The sequence below is a fragment of the Colossoma macropomum genome, unplaced genomic scaffold (assembly GCF_904425465.1).
Source record: "Colossoma macropomum unplaced genomic scaffold, Colossoma_macropomum, whole genome shotgun sequence".
NCBI classification, from domain to species: domain Eukaryota; kingdom Metazoa; phylum Chordata; class Actinopteri; order Characiformes; family Serrasalmidae; genus Colossoma; species Colossoma macropomum.
The window spans coordinates 12645890-12671151 of NW_023494802.1; the positions used below are offsets into that span (position 1 = coordinate 12645890).

The window sequence follows — 25262 nt, forward strand, 5'->3', positions numbered from 1 at the left end:
TCTTTTACCTCAAACCCTTTCAGAATTATTACACAAACACAAATGGTAGTGTTTTAGATTTCATTTTTTATTACCCATCATTATCTTGGGATAAGACCTCAAATTTACTCATCTCGTCCAGAAAGTACATACAGATTAAAACAAAAATTAAATTAAGGGAAAAAAAAAATCTAATGCATATATTTTAACATTTGAGTCAGAAAGGCCCCAAGTAAGTTTGGTACTCCATAGTTGTTGAAGGCTGGTTGCTAAAGAGAGAAACTTGAGTGGGTAAGGGTGATGGTAGATACCTTTAAATTGTCTGGTTAGGTATACTCTTAAAAAAAGAAAGTTCCTCAAGAGTTCTTTAGTAAAGAAAACTGTTCTATATAGAACCATGAATGCTCAAAGAACCATTTGCATGCTTAAAGGTTTCTTTGCATGGTGAAATGATTCTTTACTTTGATGGAGAATGTATTATGTGGTTCCATACAGAACCTTTTTGAAAAATGTTCTATATAGTACCAAAAAGGTTTTTTTATTGGTACAAGCTTGACATCATAATAGCAGAACCCTTTTAGTGCTATACAGAACCCTTTTCAAAAAGTAGAAAAAAAAAACATATACAACACATTTTATATGAACTATTTCAGCATGCAAATGGTTCTTTGAATGTTGGCCCATATTTAAGTTCTTTGAGTATGACTACTGATTCAGGATCAATTTAGGCCTTTTACAATGCACTCTAAAGGACTACACAGACTAATGAGGTCTGACTTCAGATCAGTATTTTTAGGTTAAGATGCTTGATAAATGTGGGCCAATGTCTTAACTGAAGAACCACTGAAGAACCTTCTTTTTTAAGAAAGTAAAATAAATAAGTAAAAAGCAAAGTAAGCTGCAGAACATGCTTGTGAGGAAAACCAGGTCCTTATATAACGTTAACCAATCCAGTGCATCAGACATAAAACAAGTCTAGTGAGTGTTTGCTGTGTCCAGTCTTGAAGGCGGACACCTGAATCTTCTCATGGAGGACTTGATAACTAGCTAAAGATACATCAAGTGTAGGTGGAATACATGACAGGTTTCGGCAAACACTCAGCCAAGTCTGTATTTTCTAACTGTAGTCATGTAGCCTCTATCAGTTTCACAATTTCTGCTGTTCCAATACACCTGAACAAGGAAGGAGAGCTTAAAAATTAGATACTGATAGGACTCAAGTACTAGAACTATGAAGTGGAGTGGGACCTCGACGGCCAGAATTGGGTAGTTAGGCAGCAAGAGTTTTTAACATTAAGTTAAAAGGACAAACTTGACCAAATCCTTTGAAATGCTTTAGAACTTTCTTTAGCACCTAGGAGTCAGTACTGGTTCATTCAAACAAAGTATACATTTTCATACAATTCATCTAAACATTTTGACTTTATTGATTACTAATCCCAAATCAACTAATCTTTTAACCTTTTTGTACAAAAAGTCAGGCAATTTCTCCGTGTTTGTACATCCAAGCTATCACTTTCTATTCTGGGTGTAAAACTGTACAGTACCTGTCCATTAAATTAGTTTAAAGACAGACTCAGTGTCAGCAGGTGAATAGTGCAAAATAAGATTCACGAAGCATCACAAAAATGTGGCTTTTTGATTAAATTACAGAGTTACCAAAAATCTGAGTCTACCTTTAAAGCTGCTTTTAGTATTAACTTAGAGGTATATTTCATGTACATTGACCAGTGTTAGCATCCATACAAACAAAAATTAAAAAACAAATTTAGTAAATGAATGCTTGCATTACTTCATTTTATATTTTCTCGACCTAAAACAATTTCTGTGGCAATCTGAATCTTCTTGAAAAAAATCTTCCTAAAACACAGACAGTGGGCCTAAATTCACAAATTAACTTGCCTCAAAAGCCACAATAAATAAATTTAACAATAAACTGCTTAAATGGTGTGAGAAAACATTAAAGACCATGTCTGTTACATTAGACAGTCCCAAAAAAAAATAAAAAATGCCATCAGGCAACAGTTGGCTGCAAATACGTCCGAAATTCCACAATGCTCATTATATGATCTTGCAGTCTGACATGGGCTGGTCTCCTGCCATGCCATCAACATGGCAATCACATGGCAGAATGGGGCAGAAAGCAGGTTCCAGGCCAGAGAGTTGCCCTTTATCGCCAAGCACGATTAAGTAGTTTGACTTCTGCTAATCGCTTGCTGATCATAGTAGCAAAGAACAGGCCAAGCAGTACACTGCTGATCAGTACATAATCATAATCATCCTTAAGAACATCAAACTGTTTCGAAGGGTACACTCTGGTCTGGTAGATATCAAGACCATACGCAACCACCTAGAGGAGGAAACAGGAACATACATCTTAGCTATGCAACACAAGGGAACACAGAAAGCACTACAAATGAATGAAAAATTATAAGCATGGCAGATATAATGTGCATAAACTTTATGATTATAGATGCACAAATGCCTATTTTTCAAAAACATTAATTATCCAATTTGATAAAGCTGGAAAATCTAAAATTAAAATGTTACCAGTAAGCAGAGACAGCTCTACTGCGATTTCATAAATCAACATTTTAATGCTATTATTCTGTTATGATACTCAAGATACTTGCCAGACATGTGGACTCCAGGCCAGAGGGGGCAGTATAGATACCCCTGACTCTTGACACAGTTTGATTGTAGTTAATAAACCACTCAGTACGAATCATCATTTCAGGAGAGTATGGTATTAGATTTTCTTCCCTGAGACCTCCAGTCAAACTAATGTTAACATTAAATTACTTGTCAGAGATAAAGTCAGGTCAGGTCGATAAATATTTGGACATCAACAAAATTATAATTTTTATCTGTCTACCCTTGCATATTAAAGTTGAAACTAAATTATGAATATGGGCTCAAAGTGCATACTTCCTGCTTTAATTTTAGGATATTTACATTCAAATCAGGTGAACAATGTAGGTCCCTAATTTCTTTGGGCTCAAAAGTAATTGGACAACTGGCTGCTTAGCTTTTCCTTGGCCAGTTGGGTGTTATTTTCTCATTATTGCACTTACAAGTAAGCAGAAAAAAGTCTAGCTTCGATTTGAAATGTGGCATTTGCATATGGAATCTGTTGCTGTTAACTATAAATATATTTTATTTTCAAATATTTTGTGACGTGACCATATATACAGGCCACTATTCACTGGCTCAATGCTCACCGGCTCTGATCCGAACCAACTTCTGGTCTCCTTGGATCCAAAAACATCTTCGGTAAAGACATTATGGCTCCTGATGGGAGTCCCACTGAATAAACAATAGAAAAGTGGTCGCTAACATCAGAAATAGATCTTATAACACCACTTTAGATATTAAAAAGTAGTTTGCCATAGTTTAAAATGAATTGCACAAAACTGACCGAGTAGATGCCGGCTGGTGATGCCCTTCTCAGTGAGTGTGGCCTCCAGGGTGCTTATATGAGAGGGGAATATGTAGGACTGCTGCAGGACCTGAGGTGGGTGAGGTCTATCCAGAGAGCTGAACACTGTGCTGTTATACAGCTCCATTCCCTCAAAAAGCTCAAGCACAGAGAACTCGTTCCTCCTAGACTTCGTGTTCCAGTACACATACTAGAGAGAAAAAAAAGAAAAAGCATTATTTTTCATATTGGTGAACTATACTTTGTGAGTTTTGAGTACTATAATAAACCACTGAACAGAATCAGATGATTAGAACTCTCCATTCTAATGATACTAAGCAATAATACTTGATTAGCAGCCCCAAACCGCAAAGGTTTATGATACAAAATAGGATACATTTTGATGTGCTGAATGCCATTTTCAGAAATACACCAATCAGTAATCAAGTTGCCATATTCAAATAGTACAATCATATGGGACTTGATATGATAGCAGTGGCATTCAAGCAGTGGTGCACTCTGCTACGCAATCGTCTGGAAATTCCTTCCTCGAAATTCTCTAATCCAGTGCTGGAAACAAGCAGTAGTGGATAAATCTGTGTTATCCAGGGATGTGTTTGATAATTCATTTAATAATTCTGATATGCTGGGTCTACTGCTATATCATAAATGGATGAATGAATGAATGAATGAAGTAGTTACCACTCCAGCTATGCATAAATTCTAATAGCAAAGTGTCTTTAGCAGTAACATATCTATTGGATGCTAAGATGACTCGTACTCGTACACACTGACACAATGCCTACAGTTCCTCAGAATCATGTGTAGAGTCAGAAAAATTTAATAATATAAAAATAAGAGCAAAAACAACTCATTCTCTAGCTAATAGTATACATGTTACCAGTGCCAGCATTATAGCTTCAGAACTACCTGACATTAACTTGACAAACTCTTTACAAAATGATAACTTGTGTAAAGTGTAAACAGAGCAAAAACAATTCGATCTCTAGCTGCTAGCACTATTGTTCATGTACTAGTGCTTGGTGTCTGTGTCCTCTCCAGGAACAGTAAACAATAGCTAATTAAGGCTCCATATACAGCAAAATAAAGAGAAAAAAAACAAACTAAAACAACCACAAAAAACACAACTGAAGTCAGACACAGCTCAAGCTCAAATACATGTTCTCAATGCTGTATTTCACCCCTAATTAGGTTATTTTTATCACTGTTAAGATGTGCTTCAATAAATTTGTTTATGATTTCTTCTATTAATTTTTAGCCTTAAATTGGAAGTTATAACCATAACACTTAATGTTGTATAGTGCGACCTGCTGCTTGTCTTCGGCAAAGCCTGTGCATGCGAGTTACCAAGGTCAGTCGGTAAGAGATGCCGAATTACGCAAGCTGGCGGTCCAGCAATAAGATAAAGACAAAGCCCTTCTACTCACCACCACCCAGTTCTCAGAGTGGACAAAGTGAACAGGACCTCTGGCCTTCCTCTGTACTGCCTCATGGACAATACGACCAGTCACACCATCAATGAGGAAAATCCCCACAAAGCTGCGCTCCTGATGGCTGTCTGTGCTTTCAGTCACCACTGCAAGGAGGTTGGGGTTCAAGTACTAAACGTAAAGAGATATTGAAAAATAATCACATGATGAAATCGCCTATTTCCAACAAACAAAATATATACAATTATCTATAGAAAGCTACTGTCAAGAAGTCCTTGAGGTCAGAAATGAGTAAGAGTCTGTCAGAGTGTGTGGGATGTTGCTGAATATTACCTTATAAAGAACACTGCGATCCCCCATGACACGTCCTTGGGAGTGGACATGCTCATTGGCGCGCTTGCCTTTTACCCCCACTATCTTCTGCACCTCAGTGGGGATGACCACCTCCCAGATCAGCTCAGTAGACAGGTCTTTGCGTAGGCGGAAACCAGACAGTCTACCCTGACTGGAGTCTACCAGGTAGAAGAAAATAGAAGATGCCATCTCTTGCAGCTGCTGCAGGACATTCTTAGTGGACGGGAATGCTGTTACCTGAACAGGAGATAGGCAGGTTCACAATTATTAAATTGTTTTTGTTTCATGTTTTATCAGGCCATTCTACCAAACACGCTGAAACTGACCTTGTATTGATCATCTATCAGGAGAAGAACTTTAGCATAGTCCTGATCCATGAGGGGCAGCAACAGGGACTGAAGGACAGGTCGGGGCAAAGCTGGAACACTGATATGGCTCTTCTTGCCAAAAATGGGATTAAAAACGTAGAGGCTTCCCAGGCCTGTGTCCTGCAGAGACAAATACAGTTTAACATTGAATTAAAGAACACTACATTAACAAGCAGGCAACATATTTAATTTAGGACTGATTAAAAAATAATTCTGATCTAATGCCTTCACGTGTCTGAGAACTTTGCTGCATTTAACCCCATGACTTCAACCGTTAGTCTGTTACAATGTAACTCGTGGCCCAAACTGAACTGAACACAAAAGGTTCTGTGACCCACAAGGCTTTACTGAGCAGATCATTTAATGTATTGTAGTATATTTGTTCGACAAATCAATGTAGCTTTTCAGTTTTGCTTGATTTTATAATATAACAACATGAACAGTAATAAATGACCAAATGATTTCTAGATGATGTTGTTTGGCAGCTGCCAAGTGCTGAATGACATGCTGAAGAAATTAAAAAAGCCTCCAAATGATGGCATTTTTTATTTAAAAAAAAAAACAAAAAACAAAAAAACAAAAACAACAAAAAAAAAACAAAAGAAAAACCTTTTAGTATTCAGCACACAGTGGAAGTTACTTGTGTACTGTTTTTGGACATGCGAAGCCTGAATGCCTTTACACACCAAACACATTTTTTTGAATGGTGAAAACATTATTTCATTTACACTCTGTTTGATATTTGTGAATTTTGTGAACTTTTGCCAATAACAAGATTTGTTTGTCCTCTGCTTCATCATGAATGGTGTTAGCATCTCCAAAAGCAGCTCAAACTGAGTTGCAAACATCTGAGCTGTGAATAAAAGCTCTCATGAAGTTCCAGCTCCTGAATGAGGTGGTAACACTCTCCATGCTTCTTCTACTTTTCCAAAATGGAAAGAAGCCTGCTGAGTGTCAGTCTGCCTGTTTTGTGAGGAGCAAAGGAGATCTCTGTCTCCTAAAGGCATTCTGCCTGTTTGTTTATGTCGCAGAGCTATAAGACTCTGTACTAACTGAATGTTCTTAGTTTCAGTTTAGTGTCCTCAGTGTGAAATAGGGTGTCTGTTTCACTTGTAGGTGGCCCATCCTCAGGATCTTTCTTTTTGAAAGGCCCTGTTTGTAACCATTTATCTATGATGGTCGAATTCGACACAAATGAAAAAGGAAACGACTTGCACTGAAAACGTAAACATATAGAGCATTTTGCCAGATAAAATAAACGAGGTTGACCGAAATACAAAAAATACATGGTTTCAGCCCCCAGCAGTATTTCATGGGTTGAAAACCACTGCTTTAATACTTGTACGTTAACGTGTTTAATGCATTTCACTCCATGACTTTACCAGAATCTTTTAAAAATTATGAATATTCACACATTCCTTGCAAATGCTGAACAGGGAGGGAGTGAAAAGCGTAGTGCCTGGACACAAAAACTCCTCACAGAAAATGGTAGCAATACATGGTCTCTCTTTCGAACTGCGAAGAGCTGGCATAAGCAATGTTTTTTGTTTTTTTTTTAACCATAGCATCGCAACTGTCAATCAGCTATTTAAGCTAATATTGTCTTTGTATGTACAGGCAAAAAGCTCTGGCACTTCTTCTTGAAAGTGATCTAAAATTAAGTAGCAAAACGTCATTAAAACAACAGGAGAATAGCGCCTCTGACATCACAAACACACACACACTTTGAATCCCACCTAACTTTTAATAATAAAGTCAAAGCAATATAGCTCATTTTGACAGGAAATTAACTGAAAACACAATCCTACCTTATCCTTAATGAGAAGAGTGCACTGAGGTGGATGAGGGAAATGAGCAGTAGTCCTCTGCACCATCAGTTTAAAGACTGAATTAGGCTGCACATTCTCAAGGTACTGCTTCCACAAGACAGTTCCAGACTTACTGTCAATGCCAAAGAGCTGAGTGAAAATTTTCAGGGGAAAAAAAAACAATATTTTTTTTCAGTTATTTATATTTGAAATCAATACTAGAGGAAAAATAGATCATTTAAATTGATTCAAGAATACTTTGTTAAGAAGGTTAATCATTATGCTAGCTTGTCCCAATTTTGTTTGATGTCACACGAGGTTGCAGGTTATTCTGACAGAACAGAGCTGTTGGTTGGACAGAACATTTAACAAAAACATTGAATGGACATTCACACTAATCATCTTCATACCTTCCCTGAGGCAGTCACCATCACCATCATCTTCTGCAGGTTGAACTCATCCCGAGATAAAGTTTCAATAGTGACCTCATTCTTGACATTGCTGCGGGGCTTCCGAGCATCATAGAAGAGTTTCCACAGATGGCTCAGCCAGGCTTGCAGGAGGATGAGTTGTGATGAGAGCCGCTTCAAAACCATGGGCAACAGTCCATCTGCAAAACATCACAGTAACAGAGTTTAAAAACTGAGACCTACATACTGATTAGTTCAATTCTTTCCATGTGTCCTTGATGTTTTAAATACTGCAAAATTACAGGCTTCTGGAAGACCCATGATGCCACACAAAATACAAAAAAAATTATGACTGGCCTGCATCATACTGCAAAAACGCTTAGCAAACAAAATTATTTGTATTATGACAAGTGAACTGCGCATATTGTTATAAACACACAAAAGCAAATGTTCCAAATTACCTTGAATAGCTGGATCCAAGTGCAGCAAAAAGAAAGAGCAAAAGGCAAGAAAATAAATACAGAGGCAGTACAAGAAAAGACAACAGCTTATTGGACAGATGGAAGAGTAGTGCATTAGGGAGCATAAGCAGCATTAGTAAGCAGCAGCAACATAGATCATAAGCATAGTATGACAAAAAATAATAATAATAATTCAGGACATACATGAAAAGCATACTTATTAAAACCTCACAACATTAGTATTCATTCTAAAACATTAAGTCACACAAAAACAGCACAGTTATATCAGTAAATGTTCACATAAAGAAACACACACACACAAATGCATTGTGTTGCTTGATGCCACCTGCTGAATCAGAATTAATAACACACAGAGAATGGAATGTGCAAAGAGACGATGTGATGCAGATCAATGTACATTACCAGCTTTCTTTCCAAACTCTCCCTCCAGTTCTGCTTGTGTTCCTGTGAGCGGTAAGTCCACCATCTCCATTGTGACTACATCAGCTAGAGCCTCCTCCCTAGTCCACACAACCCTGCCTGTAGAGACGGTTAGGTTAATATTTATTTTACAGAATAAGGGCTGTCAAAGTAAATAATACATTAACGCGATAAATTATTAATGCTGCTCGTTTTTACCAGCCATATTAAAGCAAGCTGAAGCAAAGCTGCTATGATAGAATCTGCTGTAGCCTTCTTGTTCAAATACAGCTGTACCTTCAGCAGACTACACTGAACAGTGCTTGTGGGAGATCTATGGATAAATTAACAAGCTGCAAACCAACAAACACATTAGCAAAGTGGAAATATACAGTTCCCCTTCTGACAAGATGCAACATAACGAAATGAGAGTGAGGGGGCTACACAGAGGAGTTGAACCATTGACTGTATATGCAATGTATATGAAGCATACACTCATCGGCTGGAACATGCAACCACTGTTGTTTTCAAGTGGCTGTTGGTGATAAAACTGGAAACACGAGTTACCACTGGCTTGTGACCAATACAGGCAAACCACCAAGACTGCTGTTTTAGACGGGCACGGCAAATTCAGCGGGTGGGACAAACCTTGAACTTCACTCTCTTGGTTAGTGGCTACAGCAAAGTATTTTTAACCAGAACTATGAGGCATCTGCTGTGCGTTGACTTCAGAAGAAGAAAAACCTGAAGCTGACATGATTTTCACGTTCAGGTTCATGTAAAATAATGCTAATGAATTAGTGAAAGTAATAAATACATCCTGATGAAGCTTTTTTGTCTATTTGTAGCTGTAATAAAATGCAGTGATTTTTTAGATGGATTAAAAAAAAAAATAAATAAATAAAAAATAAAAAATAAAAAAACACACACACACACACACACACACACACACACACACACCTTTCTTTAGGGTCAAATTTAGCCAAATAAAACGAATAATTAAGATTGATGTTTTAATCATCTGACAGCTGTAAACATATTTGTTGTTCCATTTACAGAATACCCTAAAACTGTATTCATAAAACACTTTCATATATTGAAACAAATTTGATTTCACCAACTCACACACACAGCTTCATGTATACATACCAGGCTGCTGTAAGAAGTTGAGGACGAGATCTTCAGTTTGTACCAAGACCCTGTAGCCCACTGAATCATCTTTCTTCAGAAATGCATGGACATACAACTGAGGAAACAAGGCACATTAGCTTAACTCTAAACTCCAGCAACCAGTTCACATCCTAAAATTACACTTGGCAACAATTACCTTAGTTGGCTTTCCTCCATTAGGGTCCATATAATAGATGATGGTGGTATCAAGAAGCCGCCGACCCGTATCAGCACTGAACAGGTTGATACTGCATGCCTTGAAATTGATATACAAAAACTTCACTGTAATGGGGAATTCTGTTAAATGAAAAGTTAAGATCAAAAGGCAACCTTTCTTAGGTCTATACTCACGGTCTCATTTTTTGGTGACATAACAGCAGCTACTGTCTTTTCCCCAGTTGTTGCAAAAGAGACCAGATACGACTGTGAAAAAGAAAATAAAAAGACATCAGCCATTTGAGAACAGAAACACTACTCTCTCATCCTCTAGGCCTATGACTAATATCTGTTCAGCATACTGGGTTAAAGTCTCGAAGAGGAGAAATGAGGCCATCTTTAAGCTGCAATAAGACGTGGTGATCTGGACCAAGCTGCAGGAAGAATTCAGAGAGCGGAGAACGGGCAGGATGGGGCTGAGTCGAGATCAGAACTGGCTGAAACCCTGAGACCACCTCCAGGCTCAAAGTCTGGAAAGAGAAATGTCAGTAATCAATCACGCAAGATCACAAACTAAACATGACATCTATGACAACTGGAGAGCAGTGGTCACCTGGAGTAGGATCGGAGTCATTTTTGTCTGCTCCTCAGACTGCAATGGCAAGGTGTAAATGGACTGTGTGGTCGGGTCAACACATAAAAGGACTCCATTACCCACCACCACACAGCTGGACTTTAAGCTAGACATCCATGGAGCTGCAACTGATTTCTAAGAACAAGATAGATAAAACGATTTTACAACATGTTGATATTTGCATTATGTTACTACTAATATTAATGTGCTGTTGCACAAAATCACTGTGTATTGTTACATAGATAATTATATAGTTAGTTAAAAATGCTGCTATGTTTTTAAACAAACTGCACACAGAGATGAACAACACATTATCATCCTGTACAACAGAATGTAATATTCTGACCCATGAAGCAGTGCTTTACCTCTTTCATGATTTCTCCATCTTCAATGTTGTATTCAACAATAACAATATGGGAATTGGGGACCACACCTAGAACGAAGACCTGTCCATTGCCTCCAGAATAAACGATCTGATATTGAACAGTGTCACTGCAGGAGGCAAAGCAAAAATTGAAAAGAGAATATGTCTTATTGGCAGTGTTGAACCAAGAACATAACAGACTCATGAAATAAGTGAAACACTTCAAAACAATCAACATGGAAATATTTAAGCAGACTCCTACAACAGAGGAGGTGTAATAAGACTTGTTTTTACCTTTCTGGAAGATTTTCCACCCATTTCTGATGGCCGTTGGAAAGATAATGAAGAGAGATGGCAGATTTCTTAAGCACTGCAACATACTTCACAAGGTCTTGCAATCCAATAAATGCAGCTGACTGAAAACTAAGGGGAAAAAAAAGATGTCAGATGTTACTACATGTCTCAAATTGGAACAACACTGTCACATTCTGAAAAGCCACAGACATACAACCTTCCAGTATCGAGCACTGTCTCCCAATTCAAGCCACCAAAAGCGGTTTCCCAGGAACGAAGAAGGCGTCCATTCCCAACAACAACAACAGCGTCTAGAAGACAACGCAGACAATAGTTTCACAGTCCTCTCTCTACATCCCAAATATTACTCAAAGTCATACACTCACCTTGCCCATACATCAGCAGCGTATCAATATGTCCTTCTGGTCCCATCTTATCCACATGTCGCCAGACTACAACAACAAGAAACAAGATCATTCATCATCGTTGCCTCTTTAGACACTGATTTCACTGAAGTACAAAACAACAACTATGTGCACATAAACATACAGTAGTCAAAACCTTAAAAAAGGTACTCAAACGCAAATCTTACATCAATGCATCTTAAATGGTGGATTTCTCAAAAATGTTGTCTGACACACTTTACTGAAAGCACTACTTACATAGCTCTCCAGTTCTGGAGTTGAGGGATGCAAAAACGTTCTTCTCGGTTGCCACCAGGAGCTTTTTGGATGCTTGGGAATGAGTATCAAAGAGTGCAAATCGCACCTCGCCAACAAATTGCTGTCTCCTGAAAAGAGATGGCACATCAGTATTCATCAAATCTGAGCAATAAACCATAATATACATTTTTTCATCAATGCATACATTCTATAAAGTGGACATCATAAATAATATGTACTAACGTCTATGGTTTTATTTATCCTTATGAAGCTATTTCAGGTGTATACCATATATATAAAACAAAATCTGCCTACATGAAGACACAGAATATAACCAACAAAAACAAACAAATAGTGACATTATTCTGTTTATTTGCTTGAAAGGTATGATTGTACACCAATGACTCCCTACTTCCTTCACATCACCACACTAAATACTGAAACTGTTGGTACAGAGACCTATAGGAAAAAAAGTTACTGGATAGTAAATATGGTTATATGTTTCTATGCACTCTAGTGTTATTGAAAAAACGTTTTACTGACAAGCAGCTCCCAAAATACTGGTGTTCATCGCTGTCACAGTAATAATGCAGGGATCAGTCTGTTTAGCAGGTGGCTGCGCTCCAACTCAGATCAGTTCAGTTGTCTTTATAGCACGAACGTTTCAACGTTACACAAAATAATGCCACAGCAATTACAAACTCTCGTGATAATCAAACTGTATAACGACCAGATCTTTATCTACAAACCGATCATCTTGGTGTGGGGGACATGAGCCAGCTAGCTCACTGTTAGCCTTTAGCTTACCCTCACCGCCGGCAGCTTGAATGGCCTCTATCAAAACACTAAGTTAAATGTCAAGAATGACAACAGCATCCATGACCTGTCAGCGTATACGCACCAGTCAAACTTCCCGACTTGGTCTTCGAACACAGCCACAGTAAAACCTAATAAACATAAAGAGACAGTGAACCCAGCTAACAGCCCCGCCATTGCTGCAGATGCTCAGGTCCCACAATCCTCCGCGGTTTAGGACCCAGAACCCCCAGAGTCAAAGGCGACTCGTTTATTACCGAGAAATGGAGACGAAAATAAAAAGCACACTTTGTTCAGCTCGTTTATATTCAAGACAAGCAAATATACAGCGCATACATTCAATTTGACCCTGTATGAAGGCTCCTAGCTTCATTACAGTCAGGCAGTGATGGCGACTGCCTTGTCAACTGGTTTCCATATTAAAGCAGTGATTCCCACCTCTTGACCTGTAGCCCACCTGATGACCACCTGAATAGCATGCTGGTCTACGTATGCACCACCAAAACCAGCATGTCTTGTGTTTTGGTTGCTGGTATGCAGGTCACCCAGCATGGCCATGCTGGACTTTGCTAAACTTGCAAGCCTGTTACTTATTTTTCTAAACTTCTCACTAAAAAATATTGTAAATGAAAATGGTGTGAAGCAAAGCTTTTAAACATTTTGAATAAAATAATTTTTCAGCTTCTCCTTCTTCTGTATGCTGTATACTTTAATTGTACTGCATTAATATCAGCTTTATGGGGAATAGATCTGTTCAACCCTGTTACCCAGATCTCAACCCTATTATTCATACTTTTTAGGTAAATATAGTTCTAAAACGTTGACTTTAGCAGGTAGTGTTACCAAAAGTGTGAATTTGGTAACGTGAGTCATTAGTTAAAGTTAGTTAAACATTTTTTTTAGAAAGAAAAAACATATATATGTATATATATATATATATATATATATATATATATATATCTGTGTGTGTGTGTGTGTGTGTGTGTGTATATATATGTATATATATATATATATATATATATATATACATACATATAAGAAACATAGAAAACACAAAAACGTTTTTCATTATTAATTTAAAAGTACAAAAAAAGCATTTATTGCTAGAACATAAATAATTAAATTACAGTGTTTTACATGCCATTTATACATCTCCCTAAAAACTGGTAACATGGTTGCAAAAAAGATAAAAAAAAAAAATAAAAAAAAAACATCTCATATAGAATCTGATTTCACAGTCTGGGAAAAATGGGAAAATAACATTTTCTGCAGGTTAAGCAAGTAAAGTTTTAAAGTGTATTGTGGCCTTAAACAAACTCTGTTCATGGAAAGTGCCAAATATATTGGTAAAGTAAATGATTCATAGTATTGTTGTCTGTTACAAAACAAAGCATACACCAGTTCTTGATATGGTGCCATGGTGATAGATATTATACAATGCATTCAGTATATATGAAATACTTTTTTAAACACATTGTCTTTCAAGTTTTACACAGTATGTATTGTGTCTTATTCGATTTTGTGAGCCATTCACAGAACTTTCTCAGAGCTGGTTTATGAGGAGTCTGGCCTCTTCCTATTTCCCTGATTGTATCAAAAACATGACTGCAAAACTTGCCCACGAGCAAGTCCTCGATGAACGGGGGAGAATGGAGCTAAAAGGCTAAAAACGAAAAGTTTAAATAGTTTCTAATCACTTGTCCAGAGCTTTCCTTTAATTATACAAAGTAGAAGAATGTATCTCACTAAAAAAGCAAAGAAAACTTAACTGCATATTTCCTTTTTCTACAGCAAACCAGTTTTGGACAGAAGGATGCCAGCATTACTGCTACTGAGTACTGATTGTGCTCACCGAACTTCTATACAGCAGTGTTAAAAGGTTTCATGCTGTTCTGTGTTCAGGAAGTGAATGTATTCTTTTATGTTTAAGCATTTATGAACTATGATTTTGTTTAAATGCTCCATATCAACCTATTCATTTTGGACTCGCTCAGGAGCGCCCTCTAGCGTTTGAGAAGCCCGGAACACATTTCTGAGCCGGTTTCCTGGCTTTTCCTGGCTTTCTCTCCTCCTCGTTTCTCGTGACGTCCGCGGTGACTTTATTAAGGAAGCTAACGGCGCCGCGCTTCTCTCTACTCACACCTACAAACTTCATTCATGAAGACAGCCCGCTTGTGCGAGTGACTGTGGGTGTTACACTGAATGTGTTGTGCTTTTTGCACAATAAGAGCAGAGAAGTGAAGAAGTGGAGCTGTGGAGAGAGGTGGGTAAATCTGTAGGTGGGTAAATCTGCGAGTGCAGAGCCGTTGAGTTTCAGTTAACCGAACATTTGTTCCCTAAAGACTACAAGTTACTCTAACTAGCTTCATAAAAGATGCTTTGATTGGACTAAAGCGCTATTTTCGTCATTATATCTGTCTAATTTTGAGCTGTTCATGTGCTTCGAAACCTCCACACGCTAATAACTACAAATATTAGCATTATTTGTGTATAACTTCTCCAAGAATTGTAGAAATGGATAAAAACATTGTTTTAACTAACTAGTCAAAGGAACTGTCTTGTCCTATAGCAAATTATTTTCTAGAAGTCACAGAACTCAGGTGTAGCATTATGGCAGTAGTCTTCATTCGTTAGGTAGACTGCTAAGCTACAGCTCCCTGAAAGGAGAAGGTAAGTGTTAGCATTATAGATTTTCAGCCTGCCTTTATATGGATTATTAGCTCACAGAAATAGTTCTGTAAAAATAAATAGTTCCAAGTCTTTAAGCTGCTGTTGCAGTGAACTGAGACTACAGATAAAGATTACAAATAAGTTGTAAGGTTCAGACATCAGTGTTCATGGACAGCAGATGGAGGTGAATGTAGCTACAGTGAACATGAGTTTTTACCTCTGGGCAGGTTATGATCTGGATCAGGACACCAAATGACTTCACCTGTTACGAGTCTTGAAAGAGTAGAAAACTAAAACTGAAGAACGTTTTTCAACTTGCTCACTGTTATAAGCTTATCTGGCTTAGAAATCACCTGACATTTCATTATATACACAATACTGGGTTAAACTATTACACAGAAGTACATTTCTGCCCTCTAGTCTGTCAACAGCTGCAGCCATGGAACTGTCTTTACTTGGCAGAAGTAGTCAGATGGGAAAACTGTCAGATGGACACTTTCAAATGACTTTACATTAAATCAATAATCTTAATCAATTAGATTAATGGTAATTACACACAGAAAATCCAGAAAGATGTTGTTATTATGTGTCCTGATGAAATCAGGTCTGGTTTGAAGTTAACTGCAACGTGCACTTTGACCCAATATGTGACCGGTAGGTGGTGAAAATGCTAAGCTTGCTGGAATTGTGAACGAGCAGACAGCATAGTCTGTTTTTAATTAAAAGTGTACCATGTTGTTTTAGGGTGCTGGACGAGGCCTTGTTTAAAGTTGGTTATAAACATAATCATACTTTGTAAATTAGAAAAGGCTCTACCAAAACACCTACCATGATCAGTGGTCTTTGATATCTGGTCTTGTCTCTGTCTTGTGGATTTAAGAATCAGTCCATAAAGGAATAGTCAGGGGAAAAATCAAATTCACATAGTTTTTCTCTTACCACCAAATGTAGTTGTTCAAAGAAGCCATGTTTGGTGTCCTAAGTTTACTTTATTAGTTTTGCACTGGAGCTTTGAGGCTAATGTAGCTAACAAGTAATAGACACCCGTACGCAACGTGTCTGATTGTGCATGCTACATACCTGTTTGAAATTATTACACTAATACTACATTATCAATCTCAAAAAGACTTGCCTGTGTGGTTTCTGACAGTGTCTGACGTAACTATTTATACAAATGGAAAACAAGTAGGAAACATTCAGGCTTCAGGATGTTTGCTCCTCCTGCCGTTTTAGCTATGCAATGTGCTCTTGCCCAATTTTGCTTGCTCAAGGATTTATTTGGGATGAAAAAAAACTGCATGTTCACTTTTTTTTTAGGCTGTTGTAAACATGCCGTCGCCTGTTAAAGTTATCGTGGTTGGGGCTGGGTGCCGGGGAGAAACATACTCTGATTATGCCTCCATCCATCCTGAACGTATGCAGGTATGTTTTTCCTTTGTTTCATTAATTCTGTTTTATATTTCTGTTTATTAGACTGATCAATAAAGATGCCAGTAATGGAGAAGAATAGTACATAATTTACAATCAGACAATGCAGAAGAATTTATTGAGAATTTATATGAGATTGTCGTTACTTTTTTGCGTTAGGTTGTAGGAATTGCTGACCCGAGAAGTTTTGCACGAAACAAGCTCCAGAAACGACATAAAGTTGCTGATGAAAACACGTTTGATGGTGAAAGTGGAGCCTCTTTGTACAGCTCTATGAGTTACATAAACATGCAGCTGTTCTGATTTAAAATGTATGGCTTTCTCTGGTGTTCACAGACTGGAGCTGTGTAGCAGAGCGGGAGAAGTTTGCAGATGCAGTATTTATCTGCACTCCTGATCGCCTTCATAAGGTTTGTGCCGTGAGAACAGTTTGTCTCAGTAACTCTGTTTGTAAGCAGTGTCTGGAATGCCAATTCAGCCCATTGAGTTAGGATGGTATAATTAGCCATCTTAGCCAGTTAGGGTCTCTGAGCCAGCTGAGGATTTTTGCTGGTGGGTGGGGGGTGGAGGGGTGGGAGTGAGAGGTAAAAATGATAGTAATGCTTAATATTATCCCCTAAACCCTGTCCCACCATGGGGCATGGAAACATGGACAAAAATCAGATGATGTTTTAGAATTTTGTTATGTTATGATGATTAATGCCTAATATGAGCAGGGACAGCTAACAAGGAAAATCTTTGATTTGCATTGTACTGTTCCACTATATGGATCTGTTTAAAAGTGATCTTTGTTTTCTAGGATCCTGCAGTGGCTTTGGCAAAAAAGGGATATCATATACTGCTGGAGAAACCGATGGGAGTATGTACACTCACTCTTGCAAACATCAGCATTCTCAGAGTTGAGCTCACTTTTCAGGAGGCCAGATTTCTTCATTTCCAAACACGTTTTAAATGTTTATTATGTGATGACTTTAATGCAGGAAACTCACTGATCGAGGTGGGTACAGTAGTCTAAACCCATACTCAAGTAATTAATGAAACAGTGACTCAGGTAGAAGTAAAAGTACCTTTCCAAAATACAACCCCATTTCCAAAAAAGTTGGGACGCTATGACAAATGTAAATAAAAAGAAAATGCAATGATTTGCAAATCATTTAAAACCTATATTCCACTGAAAATGCTTCAAATACAACTGTTGAAACTTGAAAATTTTATATTTTTTTGAAAAATATATGCCCATTTTGAATTTTATGCTAGTAGCACATACCAAAAACATTGGGAGGGGGCATCAAAAGGCTGGTAAAGTTGTGTAATCCTTAAAAACACCTGGTGGATAGTTGGCAACAGGTCAGTAACGTGATTGAGTCTAAAAAGATCATCCCAGAGAGTCTTTCAGAAGTAAAGATGGGGATGGGTTCACCTCTCTGAAAGACTGCACGATCAAATAGTGCAACAAATCAAGAATAACATTTCTCAACATAAAATAGCGTTTTTGTTTTTCATCATCTACGGTACATAATAACATTAAAAGCTTTAGAGAATCTGGAGAAATCTCTGTATGTAAGGGACAAGGCTGAAAACCAGTATTTGCTGGCTATGATCTTTGGGCCCTCAGGCAGCACTGCATAAGAAACAGACATGATTCTGTAGTGGAAATCACTGCATGGGCTCAGAATCACCTCTGAAAAACATTGTCTGTGAAAACAGTTCAGTGCCGCATCCACAAATGCTAATTAAAACTCTAAAACGCAAAGAAGAAAATGTACATAAATAAACAGGATCCAGAAATGTTGCCACCTTCTTTGGGCCCAAGCTCATTTAAAATGGACTGAGGGCAAGTGGAAAAGTGTTCTGTGGTCTAACAAATAAAAAATCTCAAAAATTCTTTTTAGAAATCATGGACACTGTGTCCTCTGGGCTAAAGACTACTCAGCTTGTTATCAGTGCACAGTTCAAAATCCAGTATTCAAGATGGTATAGGGGAGCATTAGTGCATGGGTGACATGCACATCTGTGAAGGCACCATTAATACTAGATATATACATGTTTTGGCAACATGCTGCCATCCAGATGATGTCTTTTTCAGGGAAGGCCTTAATTATTTCAGCAACACAATGCCAAACCACATTCTGCATGTATTACAACAGCAGTGCTCCATATTAAAAGAGTCCGGGTGCTGCCTGCCTGCAGTCTAGACCTGTCACCGCTGAAAACAACTGGCACATTATAAAATGAATTGTGAGCACATTGTAAAAAAGTGTTCACTCGGTCAAAACTTGCTAATAATTGAGCCTGACCTTTTTTTTGAGCCTGTCCAAAAAACTTTTACAAAAGACTTTTAAAACATTGTTTCAGGCTTCACATGGTAACACACAGCAGTGCACGCACACCATATTTTAATGTGTTTTTCCCTCCTTACTCAGTAATGCTTCTTCTTTCACTTTTGGCAAAACATCTTACTTATCCCAGCTTTAAGTGCTAAGTAACCTAAACTATAAATTATATTATACCTGTAGTACAGTATCTATAGTGTGTCAATATACAACTATAGAACTATAGAACTGCAGAACTTTGTCATAGATCCAGCTATCAGCAACTGAAGTTTGTTCACCTCTATTTTTCTCTTTTGGGATCCTTCAGGTCTAAATTTACTGTGACCAATAATGAAGTAGATGCTTTCAAAAATGTGACCTTATGAAATTAAACTCAAAAAAGCAAACATTATTAGATGCTGGACTAAGGACTAGTAATATGGACTATAAGACTATGAGTATTAACATAGTTTGTTTATATGTCATTTCATTCGGGCTTCATTTGTCTGTATTTAGACCAGGACATTTTTGTGCATATTTATTCATCCACTTTTTTTTTCCTCTGTCTGCAGGTCTCTCTAGAGGACTGCAAAGAGATTGTAGACACTTTCATTCAAAGTGGTGTAATTCTAACAGTGTGTCATGTTCTCCGTTATGACCCTGTCATCAGCAAAATAAAAGTAAGCACATTTCTGTTTCTGCATTGGCTGATATTAAACGAGTGAACTGTCTAATGTGTGTTCCACACTGATGCTCAGTAAAAGGAGAATTTCTGTCATCTTTTAGACGCTCATCGACAGTGGGGTTGTTGGAGATGTGTTCCACATTCAACACTTTGCACCGGTATGATAAAATCCAGTTCATTGGAATAACAAAATCTTATTTCAGCTTCTTCTGTATGTACTAACTGCCTCTCTGACTTCTTGTCAGGTGGGATACTATCACTTTGCTCACTCTTTTGTCAGAGGAAACTGGAGAAATGAGGCTGAAAGCTCGTTTGCTCTTTTAACCAAATCCTGCCATGACCTGGACCTCATTCATCACTGGGCTGGAGGACGCAGGTATGGAACAAATACACAATGGCTTGGTTTCGCAGGCAGAGATTAAGCCTAGTTCTGCATATTCCTTCTAATGAATAATCTCCCTTCAGAATGCTATATAGTTCAGGATTAGGCTTAATCCCTGTTCGGGAAACCAACCCTATATGTCCAAAAAAATTTCACAAAAGGGGAAAAACGTCCTGTTTATAGCCTTGATTTCAGAAGAAACATGAAACATTGCATGAGGAAGTATCTGAAAACCTTTGGACACAAAAACACATGCAAAAGTTTGGACACCCTTAGTCACTTCACATGATGATGCTTTGTTAATGTTTTTTTTGTGGGTTAAAATAAGTACACATTTTCTGCAGAAAACACTTTTCTGCACATTGTAATACACAATTACTGTTGCTGAATTTAACATATTGGACAAAAAATAAAACATAAAATGTGGCCTGTGCAAAGGTTATGGCACATTTTATACTGTTTTATTTTTTTTCCATTATGTTAAACTCAGCTCAAAATAGAGATTGTGCAATAAAATTTACAGTGTGCAGAAAATATTTCAACCCTTGTGTGTCAAGTGTCCAGCTTAGGGTTCTCCTTTAGCAGCTGTAGCCAGTCAGCAGCCTGACCATGTTGTCCACCCTCACACACATGCACACAGAGACACACACACTAACAGCAGGCCATGTAGGAGGTGAACAGAGTGAAGGGACACAGCACCTCCACACTTTCATTCCCCATGGGTTCACCCCAACACCACATGAGTAATATAAATGTGTAGGGGTGAACAGTGTGAAGACACTTAATATGTGTTTTTTTATGTTCTACACAGAAAATAGGCAAAGGCGAAGGAATGTGAGGTTGAAAAAATAATAAATCACATCATTTTTTCTTTTGATAAACATTAAAAATGGATCCCACTTAAGTTAACTTAGGTTAAGTTACCCTTTATTAATCCCACAACAGGGAAATTCACCTCTGCATTTAACCCATTTGTGCAGTGAAACACCCACATGCACACTAGTGAATGCACACACACTAGAAGGGCAGTGAGCACACTTGCCCAGAGTGGTGGGCAGCCCATTTCACAGCGCCCAGGGAGCAGATGGGGGTTAGGTGCCTTGCTCAAGGGCATGGCTTATTTTCATAACTTATATTCACAATCAACAATTGACCATTGGTATTCAAGCTTTTACATACGACTGTATAGTGTACATTCATTGGTTTGGTAACTGTGAACCTTTTTACAAACCAAAAAAGGAAGAGTTTATTTAATTGAATGGATTTTATACATTAATTTCCAATAAATAAATGTTTTGTGGTTTACAGGTGTATAAAAGTTTCGTCTTTTGGATCCCTCAGCCATTTCAGGAAAGAAAACAAGGTTTGTTTTTAGCTGAAAGATATAAATTTGTGCACTGCAATTAAATACAGGTGTTTTGAACAGTGTTTGTATTTAGCCTCCAGGGGCAGCAAGTCGGTGCTTAGACTGTTCTGTAGAGAGTAACTGCCCATATTCTGCAAAGAAAATCTACCTGGACAGAGTTAAAGAGGTAATAATCCTGACGCCCATTTATTATAACAGTTTCTACAGCATCTAACATGGATTTACTTACATGCAGTGTCTAAACATTTGTGGATAATGTGCAGAACTTGACAATTCAGAAAAACAGAAAGCAAACATAAAGATACGTCTTTAACAAATGCTTTGGTAATTAATGTGTTTTAGGGCTGGGTGAGATGGCCAGTGTCAGTGATCTGCTCCAATTCGGTTCCTGATATTGAGTCAGTAACCGAGGCCTTAAAAACAGGGCCCTACAGTCGCTGTGTCTACGAATGTGACAACGATGTGTGCTCAAATCAGGTTGGACATTCTTACATGACAATGTTTCACCTGTGCTAGATCTGTGATGTCACATCTCTGAAAATATATACCCTGCTATAGAACTGAGGCAAAGTATGCATTTCCTTCATAAGATGGGCTTAGTTTATGTTATCAGAGTGAAATATGCTGACATACGATGGATTAACATGTATTTATTTATTAACAACTATAAGTTAAAGGCCACTGGTCAAATCCTCCTGTCTTTTCCTTTCATTATAGGTTGTAAACATGGAGTTTGAGGGAGGTCTCACTGCTTCTTTTACCATGGTGGCATTTACAGAAGAGATATGTGAACGTAAAACAAGCATCTGTGGCAGCAGAGTAGGACATACTGATCATATCTAAACATTTCAAGGCACAACTTGATTGTGGTGTTTAGACCTGTATTTGATCCACAGGGGGAGCTGTCCTACAATGGAAAAGAAATCAGTGTATTCGACTTCCTCACTCAGACGTCCACAAAGCATACAGTGCATAAGAATGTACCTGGGGCCTTTAAATTGGGCACTCATGGGGTTGCGGATTATCACCTTGTTGACGCCTTCATTTCAGCTGTTGCGGTTAGTTGCATACATTTAAATCTAACACTTACTGTCACAAATATAGTGCAGTATTTCATGTAAATACCTCTAAGTCCTGTGTGTTGTTGTCTTTGTTTTATCTTTATTATAGAGTGAAGATCCACTGCTGATCCAGTCGGGTCCAAAGGAGACATTTGCGAGTCACAGACTGGTGTTTGAGGCTGAACGTGCCCGTCTAGAGAACAGGGTTGTGTTCTGTGAAACCGACCATGACTAGGAGACCAAAATTAAAGGCAAAAAACTGTTTTTCCTTTATAAACGCATAATTACAATAGGACTGGGCGATATGGCAAAAATTGTAATATCACAATACTTTAAACATTTCCATGATGCACAATATGCATCATGATTTTTAATTTTTCTGTGGTTTGATAAGCTGTACTGGACACAGTACTGGACACAGTATGTTTTACCTACTGTACTGCACTAAATCTAATTAAACAGGCCTAATTATGCTCTGTTTGTAATGAAGCACAGAGTTGGCCAGTATTCCTTAACTACTGATGATACCAACAATATTCTCAGAAAAGCATATAGTGACATAACGTGATGTAATTTATAACACTAAACAATTAATATTGCGCACCCCTAAAATAGAGGACATATTCCTCTAGGACAACGGTTGGGTGGGCTTTTATGAAGAATTAATAATAATTAATAAAGGAGGGAGGGCTAAAACAGTCACTGGTGAAACTGATTTTCTGCAGTGTGACGTTACTGTGATTTCCATATATGTATGTATATACACTATATTGCCAAAAGTATTTAGTCGTCTTCCTTCACACGCATATGAACTTGAGTGACATCCTATTCTTAATCCATAAGGTTTAATATGATGTCGGCTCACCCTTTGCAGCTATATCAGCTTCAACTCTTCTGGGAAGGCTTTCCACAAGGTTTAGGAGTGTGTTTATGGGAATTTTTGACCATTTTTCCAGAAGCGCATTTGTGAGGTCAGACACTGATGTTGGACGAGAAGGCCTGGCTCGCAGCCTCCGCTCTAATTCATCCCATAGGTGTTTTATCAGGTTGAGTTCAGGACTCTGTGCAGGCCAGTCAAGTTTTTCCACACCAAACTCGCTCATCCATGTCTTTATGGACCTTGCTTTGTGCACTGGTGCGCAGTCATGTTGGAACAGGAAAGGGCCATCCCCAAACTGTTCCCACAAAGTTGGGAGCGTGAAATTGTCCAAAATCTCTTGGTCTGCTGAAGCATTAAGAGTTCCTTTCACTGGAACTAAGGGGCCGAACCCAACTCCTGAAAAACAACCCCACACCATAATCCCCCCTCCACCACACTTTACACTTGCCACAGTGCAGTCAGACAAGTACCGTTCTCCTGGCAACCGACAAACCCAGACTTGTCCATCGGATTGCCAGACGGAGAAGCGTGATTCATCACTCCAGAGAGCACGTCTTCACTGCTCTAGAGTCCAGTGGCGGCGCTTTACACCACTGCATTTGACGCTTTGCATTGCGCTTGGTGATGTAAGGCTTGGATGCAGCTGCTCGGCCATGGAAACCCATTCTATGAAGCTCTCTACGCTGTTCTTGAGCTAATCTGAAGGCCACATGAAGTTTGGAGGTCTGTAGCGATTGACTCTGCAGAAAGTTGGTGACCTCTGCGCACTATACGCCTCAGCATCCTCTGACCCTGCTCTGTCATTTTACGTGGCCGACCACTTCGTGGCTGAGTTGCTGTTGTTCCCAATCACTTCCACTTTGTTATAATACCACTGACAGTTGACTGTGGAATATTTAGTAGCGAGGAAATTTCACGACTGGACTTGTTGCACAGGTGGCATCCTATCACGGTCCCACGCTGGAATTCACTGAGCTCCTGAGAGCGACACATTCCTTCACAAATGTTTGTAGAAGCAGTCTGCATGCCTAGGTGCTTGGTTTTATACACCTGTGGCCATGGAAGTGATTGGAACACCTGAATTCAGTGATTTGGATGGGTGAATACTTTTTGCAATATAGTGTATCTGTATATCACTGTTATTGGAACAAAACCTGGTGCCTCCACAATGATAACTTTACAGGAAAGTTACTTTTAATGTAAGTCAATGGAACCGGACTTTTTTTCCAAGTCATTTTAGGTCATTTCTTTTGATATGTATATATATTTTTTAAATCTACAAATAATTGTTTGTAATCTGTAGTTTGTAATAGATCGTTAATCTTTCAAGGGAATAAACAATGAGCTTTGTAATAGTTTTTAGATTTTGTAATACAATAAAATTCCATGTTAAATCAAATATTTATCATCTGAAAATTAAACATTTTTAACCATTATATAACAGTTACATAACATATCTTTTGTCTGATTACATTTCATATTTGCCCTTAGAAGGTCCTATTTATATATCAAGCAAGTCATGGTGCTTTGCCTCTAATATCTGAGCTTGAGTTTGGACAAAATTGGGCTTCATTTAGATACTAAGCTCTTGAGTTACAGAACCATTTGTTGGTTGAAGAATGTTTTAAGCTTCTTTATGAAGACCATATACAGTGACCCCAAGATTAGTGCCATACTTGATACATTTTTAAGTTTATTGTGTAAGGATGCAAA

The 25262-nt window shown here is 38.1% G+C and overlaps 2 protein-coding genes across 3 annotated transcripts; one reads left to right on the forward strand and one right to left on the reverse strand.

Moving 5' to 3' along the window:
- Positions 1-1382: 1382 nt before the first annotated feature.
- Positions 1383-12970, reverse strand: emc1 (ER membrane protein complex subunit 1). The gene is made up of 21 exons (XM_036591523.1): positions 12851-12970; positions 11950-12077; positions 11674-11739; positions 11505-11598; positions 11288-11416; positions 10995-11121; positions 10609-10764; positions 10358-10525; positions 10191-10262; positions 9997-10095; positions 9819-9915; positions 8673-8789; positions 7789-7988; positions 7379-7528; positions 5529-5690; positions 5182-5439; positions 4846-5019; positions 3398-3608; positions 3201-3285; positions 2613-2742; positions 1383-2329 (listed from the first exon to the last, which is right to left on the reverse strand). Exons 1-21 carry the CDS (start codon positions 12940-12942, stop codon positions 2150-2152), a joined length of 2895 nt encoding a protein of 964 aa, XP_036447416.1. The 5' UTR covers positions 12943-12970; the 3' UTR covers positions 1383-2149.
- A 1859-nt stretch (positions 12971-14829) lies between these two features.
- Positions 14830-23895, forward strand: LOC118822175. 2 transcript variants are annotated; one of them, XM_036591076.1, is made up of 14 exons: positions 14830-15044; positions 16753-16857; positions 17023-17107; positions 17200-17273; positions 17663-17722; positions 19748-19855; positions 19962-20018; positions 20106-20236; positions 21551-21605; positions 21682-21774; positions 21951-22085; positions 22326-22427; positions 22505-22666; positions 22779-23895. In XM_036591076.1, exons 2-14 carry the CDS (start codon positions 16765-16767, stop codon positions 22902-22904), a joined length of 1281 nt encoding a protein of 426 aa, XP_036446969.1. In that variant the 5' UTR covers positions 14830-15044; positions 16753-16764; the 3' UTR covers positions 22905-23895. The 2 variants fall into 2 exon arrangements, with proteins under 2 accessions (XP_036446969.1, XP_036446968.1); XM_036591075.1 differs by having other exon boundaries at positions 14831-15028; positions 22779-23894.
- Positions 23896-25262: the final 1367 nt, after the last annotated feature.